Below are 10,256 nucleotides of genomic sequence, written 5' to 3' on the forward strand. Positions count from 1 at the left end.
GGGGGGTGGGGGCCTCTCAGAGAAAAGGAGGGGATGGAGGAAGGGACTGTGTGAGGGGGAGTCGGGTGGGAGGGGCAGCGACTGGTATGGAAAGTGAATGAATAAATTAATGGGGGAAAAAAAAGTCGAGAAATTTGTTTAGGTTATCCTATCAAGGCATCACATACTGCAGCAACCTGTTGCTGGTCAGATGTCTCTCCAACCTGCGGTCCCCACGCCCATCCCAGGCCAGTAGCCCAGTACACCCTCTCTGTCATTCTCTTGTCAGTGGAACAGATGTGCACCCTGGAAGGTGCCAGACAGACAGGCACTTCGCTAGCCAGCCCGCGCCTCGCTGGGGTCCTTCGGGCCATTGCGGGACAGCCCAGCTCGGGGTCCTGGTGCGGTCGCATAGCAGCGGCAAAGACGCGGCCGAGCCGCTACCGGACTACGGTCGCCTGTAAGCAGGTAAGCCGGCTGCCTTTGCGGTCCAGGGGCAGCGGTGGGCGAGCGCATCTGCGGTGTCCTGGGTCCCTCTAAGCCTTCGCGAAGCCGAAAGTGCCTGGGGAACCCGCCCGAGAGGTGGGGCGAAGGGAAGGCGGAGACCCGGCCGAGACTCCGACCGCAGATCGTGGGTCCTTAACGGGAGATGGTGGTTAGGCCTGGTGGGCGCCTAAAAACGTTTGTCACACGAAAGAGAGCTTGACCCCGTAAAGCGTGAAGACAGTGACAGTCACTGAGGGCTTCCATTGTGAGTCGACAGTCGGGGTTTGGCTTTCGAACCGACCGCTCCCTGTACAGACTGTAGTGTAATTGCAGTGCGCCCAGCTGGCAAAGAATCTGGATTATTGTACATTCGAAGCAGTGTTTGCCAAGTCGTATTTGATTATGAAGAGAGTGGACCAGGCTAGAAATGTTGTTACGCGCTGATGCTGTAGTCCTGTCTTATACGAGTAGTGTGCACAGAACTAACGTACTGTTGATGTTTGACGGGTAAGGTTCCTAGATGCCCTAGTCTCCTATTTACAAAACTGATGAGCAGTTAAATATCCGAGTTTAGGCAGTGCAGGACAAAATCTTGACACGGTATCGTTTGTATCATTTACATTTGGGAATCAGGTAATGTATCAATGTGGTTCTCAACCTTTTGGGATTCTAATGACCCACCCTTCACATCACAGGTCTCACCTAAGGCCATCAGAACACACAGATATTTTCATTACTTATTCATAACAGTAACAAAATTACAGTTATGAAGCAGCAACCGGAATAATTTTATGGTTGAGGGAGTCACACCATCCCATGAGCTACTAACTATATTAAAGGGTCACACGCAGCACTAGGGAGGCTAAAAACCACTGTACTAGAGGTTTAAAAAGAACACATGCAAAAAGGTTTTGAGGACTTACCAAGGTGAAGGGACTGCGAGGCAGATGCTGATGGCAACAGGGGGACAGAAAGGAAGGTGGTCGTGAATATGGGTCAGGCATCACACATTGTATGGTTTGCATCTGCTTGCTTTTACCAAATATCAGATTTCCATATGACGTGGGCACTCTTTGTTGTTGTTTGTTGCTTGTGTTTCACAAGTAAGAAGGCGTATATGTTGAACTTGTAAATCTAGTATGGAAGGTAGGAAGAGAGGTGTGACCCAAACCTACCTGCAGTGGGAAATGACAGGAGACTCTAGAGACAGAGATAGAGCCCTCCGGCTCAGCACATGGTGGCCAGGTTGTCAGGGTGTGTGTCCTTGGGTTCTCTCTCATCAGCTGTTCCGGGAAAAGAAGAAAGTAGATTTAGTTGAGGAGAGTTCTCACCTCTAACAGTGGATTCTTGTTGACTTTTCCAGACAGTGACAAGACTCCAGGGCTGGCACTTGTCTATGGACAAGAGCTAATGGCAGGGGACAGAAGCAAACCCTGTGAGCTGGACCAGGAGAAGCACAATGCTCATGAGAGCGTGAAGATCATCTGTCTGGGGGACAGTGCAGTGGGCAAGTCCAAGTACGTCAGAAAATCAGGGAAGGAAAATCAATCCCAGAACGGCTCTGGGTAGATTAGAAAAGTCCTCCAGAGGTAAAGAGAGTGTATGTGGTTTCTGTGAGCAGGCGAGGGGGCACCTTGACTGGAGCCCAGGTGTGCATGGGCAGATATCAGGATCATGTCAGTAGCTGTGTTCAGGGGGAAATGGGAGAAAGTCAGAGAGATAGAAATCAGGGAGCCTTCTGAGTCCTTACAGAAGCTGTTGAGTGGATCACCCTGGAGATTACCGGTCTAGTAGAGGGGTAGTAAGTGGGATATTACTACCCGTGTGAGGTCGAGGGGTAACAAGTGGGATATTACTACCCGTGTGAGGTCGAGGGGTAACAAGTAGGATATTACTATCCGCATGAGGTCGAGAGGTAACAAGTGGGATATTACCACCCGAGTGAGGTTGGGGCAGCTGGAGCAACACAGTAGGATGGAGAGGAACAGGATAGGGAGAATAAAGGCAGGAAAGATGCTTCCTTAGAGAGACCCCCTGAGGCTGAACGATAATCAACTGTGTAAACGACTGGATTATTCTGCACAGTGCCTGCCTATGCAGGCATAGACATCTCCACTTGGAGATCTGCACTCCTTCCAGCTTATGCATCCTGCCGCTCACCCATTCAGAGTGGGGTGCTGAGGGTGCATGCTCATTTCTCCCTTCGAGGGCTGAGGGGAGAGTTGCTCCTGTGTAAATGTCCACGTTAGTCTCCCACCCCCAGAGTCTGCAGATCACCTCACATTCTACGTCAGACTCGGAGAGCGATGAGTGGTCCCCAGGGGCCTTGCCAGTTTGAGGCCAGCTTCCTGAGCTGACATTTGTTTCTCTGCCTTACACTGAAGCTCAGCTGTAGTATTTTACAGTCGCTCTAACCTCAATAGTACCCCATGCAGAGAAAGTAAGGATTTGGAAGATTACCCAGTAAATAGCAGCCCTTTGTCCACACAGAGAACAGAAGTGTCAAGCAAGGGGAGACCAGTTGTTGGCTTAATAATAGATAGACCTTTAGGGAAATGTGGACTGGCATGAAGTCCAGGGAAGGCCCAGGTCAGCACTAGCCTAACTTAATGCAGGTTTTTTTTTTTAATCTAAGTAGCTAACAGAACATCAAAAGACTAACACAGTTCTGGCCTCTAGGACATTTTGAAGACAAGTAGTTCCCACCCCTTTCATACCTTAAGCAGAATGTTAGAGAGAGACCGCAGTAGACTCTGTGTCTAGAGGAAGGTTGATGGGTGAGAAGACCTTGTTCAGTGTCAGTGGGACTCAGGAGTTCTCTGCCAGTTTTCAGTATGTCTGTGCCCAGAGGCCCTCTCCCGGGTGATTCTAAGCCTCATCATGTTGACGTTTGAAATTATCCCCCATAGGAGTGTTAAAATCTTGGTTTTGTTCTTATTTAAAATGTATATATGCTGTTCCACAATATATATATATTGTGTGTGTGTGTGTGTGTGATTTTAATGTCTTTCAGGGAGGTCCAAGGTTTCTTGTGTTGTTTTTTGTGTAGATTTACTATATAGACTGATTAGTAGTCAGTGGTTATAATAGCAAGAAAAGGTTTCAGGACTGCCCCATGGCTGCAAAATATGTACCAAATTAAGCTTATTAGGTACTCACACTCATGTATTCAGATACTGACTGGGCACCAATGCACTGCCGAGGACATGGGGAAGTAGCAGTAGACTAAAGATTCACAGAAAGCTTCCCCATGCATTCTGTTCCAATTGATAGCGTCACTGCAGTAGTTTCATGTTCGTGTTGAGCTCTGTGCAGGACAGAGAGGGATGGAGGAGTACAAGCCGGGGGGAACTTCTTACCTATCACAGTCACCACCCTACTAGATGACATTTGAGCAAAGCCCTAAGGAATGGCAGAGCCTTGAGAAAATGAATATTGGATGAAGAATACAGTCTTCCGGGCCTCAGCTTCCCTGTTCACAGGCAGGGGTAATTCTGTGTGTAGCAGTATGTGAGATGGAAGTGATGCATACTGACCGTTGGGATGACACCAATGGTCTGGCTCTGGGGACTTGGTAATGGTGATTCCCGTGGCCCGGGCTTGACCAGAAACTGTGTGACAGAGAGTTGGCAAGAGATAGGAAGCCTCAGGTGGCTTCCAAGTTGTCAGCTCAGGGGGTGACAAAGTAGGGACAGAAAGCTAGAGATGGTGCGTGACCTGTGACCTCACACGTTTCCCTTACAGACTCATGGAGAGGTTTCTCATGGACGGATTGTATCCTTAAAGACTTGCAGTGCCCTTTGTTCCTGTGGCTTTTCCCACTCAAGTGCATCATAACCTCCAGCCAGCAGCCCAGCAGCCCAGGGAAGACCAGTGGGTTTCCTTCACACTGGCTCCTCACTGGCTGACCCAAACCACATCCTAGAATCCAGGCTGCTGCTGCCAGAAATCACTTATATTTTATTTCGACCAGGAAGGCAGAAAGAATAGCAGACAGCATTAGTCTGGATCAAATGCCTGGATACAAAGTTTGTCTCCTCATTCCTAGTTCTGACATTGGGTAAATTATTTAACCTCTCTCCTTGGAGCCTAAAACGTCTTCCTTCGGTAGGAAGAAGCTTTATAAATCACAGGATGTCAGCTTTTCCCTCATCTCATCCTATGAGCTGTTGTGCCCTACAGATTTGGAGTAAGGGGCTGCAACTTAGAGCATCTTTTAAAAGTTCCCCAAGTGTTCCCCTGAGGGCTACAAAGGAGAACTGCAGAGCCGATTACTCTCTCCCTGACCTTAGCCCCAGACGCCGGTGCCGTCCCGCTTCAGTGTGGCTCATGAAACTGTCCAGTGTATTTCAGCTTCACAAGATGTGGTTCCCCAGGAATTTCATTAGTGTTTCACACACTCACACATGAACTTCCATTTGTAAATGCTTTGTGAGCTGCCAGGCCTGTTGGTGGTGGTTTTTACCGTGGGACAGTCCTGATGCTCTAGCCTATTAGCACTCTGTCCGTGAAAGTCTGAAAGCATCCACAGTCACACTTTAGAGCATCGTGACGCCACTTCTCTCTAAAATCCTGCTCCGTGTGACCTCACACTCAGGTCTCCAGAACATTCTCCCAGACCCTCCCTTAGACCTTGTGCCACTGAAGCTGCCTCTGTCTGTCTGTAGAATTTATTCAACTTGAAATCTGACTTCTTTATAAAGAGGACAAAGTCAGGATGTCCATGTTAGAGGCTATATTGGAAAACCTGTCTCAACAGAAAAGGACCAGGCGTGATGGCACACACCTTTAATCCCAGGCAGAGCTCTGTGAGTTCAAGGCCAGCCTGATCTACATAGTGAGTGCCAGGCCAGCCAAGACTACATAGTGAGACCTGTCTCAAAAATTAAAGAAAAACTAAGAAGAGGACCCATTTCCCCGTATCCCCGTTCCCTTACCTCTGTTCGGTCACCTCTGCTCCTTAACCTGCATCCAGCCAGCCACAGCAACTGTCCACATATGCTCTGACTCTGTATAAGCACACGGCCACAGTAGACGGCAAGACCATCCTTGTGGGTGAGCAGCATGGGCCCTCAGGCCACACTGAGTGGGGGACGGGGGCGGGAGGGGGTAGGAAAAGAAAGGAGGTTTGTAGGAGAGAGTGAAGGAAGAAAAATTGGAAGTCAGGAAGCAGAAAAGGAGGTGCACAAGGACATAGAGCCTCACAGCACCCAGGCCTGGCCAGGTGTGAAGGGCAGGACTTAGAAAAGCAGACACTGAAAGGCTGTTCCTGCCAGACGGAAAGGAGCACAGAGGCCACTGATGGGGTAAACTTCTCAGTGCAGGGATCAACATTCAGCTTAGTATAAATAGATACGTCTGTGGCCTCACCACTTCTCAAATGTAGGACATGACCTTCTCTTGGGGTCACCAGGCCATATATCCTGACTGTCCACCATCTGTGGAAATTTAGATCTTGAAGGGTCCCATCTTGAGTGTGGGGACAAGGGGCACCTGCACTCCGCCCTCTGGGATTCTCCATCTGCACTGCCCTTACTTCTGTTTCTGTCTTCCTCCACACACCACTGCATTCACACATCTCACAGTACACTCAGGTTTCTGCACAGAGACCTGAATGGAAATGCTTGGCACCTTTGGGGTCTCCCTGCCCCTCAACCCCACTGGGCCGACAGAGTTGTGTTCTTTTTGCAGACTTCTGGGATACAGCAGGCCAGGAGCGGTTCCAGAGCATGCATGCCTCCTACTACCACAAGGCTCACGCCTGCATCATGGTATGAAACCCACCAGGCAGTTAAAGAATATATATGTGTATGGCACTGGGCAGTCTGGCCTGAGGGGTCAGGAGACATGGGATCAGTGGTCCTCAGCCCCACTCCCAAATATGGATGTGTAGGAGAGGGTTGTTCAAGGCCACCCACATGGTTCACCCCATAGCTTCTAAAAAAGAATATGCCAGAGAAGCTGTCCTCAGATGGGGGCAGATAAAAGAAAGCACAGAAACTGGGCTCCCCTGGCCGTTCAGTGTTCAAAGAAAACGTGGCTGAGACAGAGCCACCACTGGTTACTGCAGGAGCTCACCCACGGGGAAACTTCAAGGGCACCTCAGCGATTGCCCACAGCTTCTTAAAGGCCTTTCCCTCTCAGACCAGCCCTCACCTTCCTCACAGACTCTCACTGTGCTATCTAGGATAGTTACCATGGGTGATAGGCTGCACAAAAGTCCCCAAAAGTCACTTGTGCATAGGGCTCTAGTGAGACTCTAAGAATCTGTCTCCTGGGAGTTCCTGCCTCTGAGCTCCCAGGCTCGTTTTCTTAGCCACCACTCTTACATGCTGAGAAGGAATATGTTTTTCTTTTAATCCACAGATAAAACATTTTCATGAATACCAAGCATCTGTGACACATGAGTCAGTAGGCTGATTTGAGGTTTGATTCGGTTTGGTTTTGATTGGGTTTGGTACTAGGGAGTAAACAGGACTGATTTTGTGCATAGGTGTATGCATTCTACCCCTGAGCTGAGCCCCAGTCCCATAGTCTAATTCTCTGAATTAGGAACCCTAGGGACTAGCACCAAGTGAGGACACTTTGTCAGTAAGAGTTGATGTGGACTAGCTCACAGAATGGCAGCTAGACCTCAAGACTGAGTCTATAAACAGACCCAGGTAGACGTCATATTGTTGGGACAGCTCTGTAAGTCATTCTGGCCCTAATCACAAAAGAAGCAGGTGCTGCAGCTCTGATAAGAACACAAGTTGACACCATTGTTGTGAGTCTGCCTACACAATGTAAGTTTGCCCTGGTACTTTTCAGCATCTGACACCACCTCCCTCCTAGCCCCACCTCCAACAATAAACACACCGCTGCTCATCATGAGTGGGTAACCTCTCATCCATAAGGAGTGCCACGAAAGGGGTGCACAAGACTGGCCCATTCTGCTCACCGTCCCCGCCCTCCACTTCTCTCAACTCTCTGCAGTTTATACCCATTCGACAGACATGTTGCTCGTGGTCCAGTCTCTGCTTAGATGCCACCGTCTCTGTGCAGCCTCCTCTGATGTTTTATCATTACATTTTCCTGTGTGCATGCACAGGACTCTGAGTACTTGTGGCACATAGTCAGATAGTGTTGTGTGCACATAGAGGACGACAGTGAAGGGGTCATGGAAGGGACTCATCACCTGTTCCTCACAGTCCTTTAAGCCCAAAAGCCCTTGAGAACTTAAAAAGTCTTAATTCTAATAACAGAAGGTACTAAATAGAAGAGTGTGAAGTAAGGCAAATGAAACAATGGAACCAGAAGTCTCACACGCACACACACACACACCACATACACACATGCGCGCACACACACACAGGGCCAAAGGGTCAGCCTTTTTTGTTTCAGTCCTGCTCTGGCGTTTGTATTTGAACTTACCTCTTTTCTGTCTGAGACTGACTTCCGCTTGTGATGCATGCCCATTAGTTTCTCTCTGGCCCTGTTCTGAAGGTGCTGGTCTGGGTTTGTATACACCTGTTTGGGTGTGTGTTGTCTGGAACTGATAAAGTACTTTGACACAACTGTCTTCTACCCTCTGTAGGTATTTGATGTCCAGAGGAAAATCACCTATAAGAACCTGGGTACCTGGTATGCAGAACTTCGGGAGTTCAGACCGGAGATCCCATGCATCCTGGTGGCCAATAAAATTGATGGTGGGGCCATCCCTGTACCTGGGTGACAGTAATTCCTGGGGACCGACCACCACACATTTCCTTCTCTCAAAGAGTGGGCAGCCTTTGTTTGTCCTTCCCAAGATACTCCCTTTCTAATAAGGAGGCCAGCAGCAAGACCCTGTCCTCCCAAGACACAGACCCCTATTACCCATTTCCAGGGCAGTCCCTGACAGTCCCTTCCCCACTTTCAAGCCCAGAGCCTCCACTGACCCTGCCTCTAAACTCTTCCCTTTGCTGGATAGACAAGCCAATGCCCCGCTTCTCTCTGCAGCAGACATACAGATGACTCAAAAGAATTTCAGTTTTGCCAAGAAGTTCTCCCTACCCCTTTACTTTGTCTCAGCTGCTGACGGTACCAATGTTGTGAAGGTAATGGCAGCCCAGAGGCAGTCTGCTAAAGTGGCTTAAGAGTCCTAGAGTCTCGGGGAGGAGAGGAGAGGAAGGAAGAGGCGAGGACAGGGCGTGGCTGGGTGCAGCAGGGGAGAGAGGTTGGGAGGACCAAATGTGGTGAGACAGTCCACTGCCTGTGGGACCAGGGTGATGAGAGGGTGCCAGTGAGGGGTGAGACTGCGGGTTATAAAGGCAGGATCCACAGCTACACTTCTGCCATTTCTACTTCACCTTCAGCTCTTCAATGATGCTATTCGATTAGCTGTAGCTTACAAAGAAAGTTCCCAGGACTTCATGGATGAGGTTTTACAGGAGCTTGAGGTAAGTCAGGCCCAGTTTCAGGTACGATAAAAGAAGTAGATGATTTCTTCAGAGGTGTGCAATACAACGTAACACATAGGGTTTTGCCTACCTTTGGAACCCCTAACTGCCTCAAAACTATAATTGGGCAAATACAGGGTCAGGCTTCTCCTATGATCTTGTTCACAGAACTTCAAGTTGGAGCAGAAAGAAGAGGATACACCAGACCAAGAGCGGGGTGACATGACCAAGAGCCCATCTCCTTCCTAACCTGAGGACATCCATACATGGCAGAGTTGGGGTATTGGGAGCCATTTGGAAAACCCTACATCTCTGGAGAACCTCTCTAGGCTACCCCTGCTCAACTTCCTGCAAACCCACTGTTCTGTGGTACATGATGAGGTCAACACAAACAAACTAGACAGGCATGATACCCACCAGCTTCCTGCATCAGGAGGAGGGAGCCGTGTCTTTCACATCTCCCCCACCCCCACCCCAGCAGCCTGACAGTGCAGAAACTGAACATGCTCATGTCGTCTCAGTAGACATTTAGGTGTGTGTTGTCTTTCTTCCCAAAGTGACCTCAGGGACTGTCCCTTCATTTCTGCCGAGAGAATGATGCTTACTAGCCCTTGAGGACTGTGTGTCCCTACAGAATCCATCCATGATACCTCTGTCCCTGTTTCCCAACCAACTTGCTCAACAATATTTTTGACAGACAACTATTAATTCCAGATTTGTTTTTTAGTACCAACTGTTTCAGGAGCTCTTCTAGGTCGGTTGAGAGCACAGGAGCAGGACTCTATTGCAGTGGAGTGAAGACAAGTCTAGCCATATCTGCTTATATACACACTTTACTGTTCCCCATGTGAACAAAAACTTCCTCTAAAGCCTCCATCTCAGGGTAGAAAGCTTTCCTCCACCTCTCTAGGGCGAGCTAAACACTGCGTCTTCAGTGGGTGGCAGCAAACAGCAGAGAAGAGCTGCCCTGCTTTTCTGCAGCTTGCTAGATTGCTTTGATGATTGTCTTGAACATCATTTGCATTATCATTATTTTGTTTATATTATTTCCTTTTTTACAATAAAGATTAAGTTTCATAAACACTGTTTTAGTTACCTTTCTATTGCCATAACAAAACACCATGGCCAAGGCAACTTACAGAAGAAAGCACTTAATGGGGCTCACAGTTTCAGAGAGTGAGTCTAGGACCATCATTTTGGGGAGCATGGCAGCAGGCAGGAAGGCATGGAACTGGAGCAGTAGCCGAGGGTTCACATTTGGTCCACAGGCAAAAGGCAGAGAGAACCAATGGGAATAGTGAATGGCAAGGTCTTCGGATCCTCAAAGTGACACACCTCCAGCAAAGCCACACCCCTAATCCTTCCTCAACA

General features: G+C 48.9%; 1 protein-coding gene across 4 annotated transcripts; it reads left to right on the forward strand.

Moving 5' to 3' along the window:
• Nucleotides 1–343: 343 nt before the first annotated feature.
• On the forward strand, nucleotides 344–9,966 carry Rabl2b (RAB, member of RAS oncogene family like 2B). 4 transcript variants are annotated; one of them, XM_028753681.1, is made up of 9 exons: nucleotides 344–447; nucleotides 1,829–1,982; nucleotides 4,210–4,239; nucleotides 5,441–5,520; nucleotides 6,157–6,236; nucleotides 8,042–8,153; nucleotides 8,446–8,543; nucleotides 8,802–8,885; nucleotides 9,054–9,966. In XM_028753681.1, the coding sequence occupies exons 2-9, from the start codon at nucleotides 1,876–1,878 to the stop codon at nucleotides 9,132–9,134; spliced, it is 672 nt and encodes a 223-aa protein (XP_028609514.1). In that variant the 5' UTR covers nucleotides 344–447; nucleotides 1,829–1,875; the 3' UTR covers nucleotides 9,135–9,966. The 4 variants fall into 4 exon arrangements, with proteins under 4 accessions (XP_028609514.1, XP_028609515.1, XP_028609516.1 ...); XM_028753682.1 differs by having other exon boundaries at nucleotides 364–447; nucleotides 8,449–8,543; XM_028753683.1 differs by lacking the exon at nucleotides 344–447 and having other exon boundaries at nucleotides 1,870–2,054.
• The last annotated feature ends 290 nt before the right edge of the window (nucleotides 9,967–10,256 follow it).

The sequence above is a fragment of the Grammomys surdaster genome, unplaced genomic scaffold, assembly GCF_004785775.1.
Source record: "Grammomys surdaster isolate TR1022 unplaced genomic scaffold, NIH_TR_1.0 125953, whole genome shotgun sequence".
In the NCBI taxonomy this organism is placed as follows: Eukaryota; Metazoa; Chordata; class Mammalia; order Rodentia; family Muridae; genus Grammomys; species Grammomys surdaster.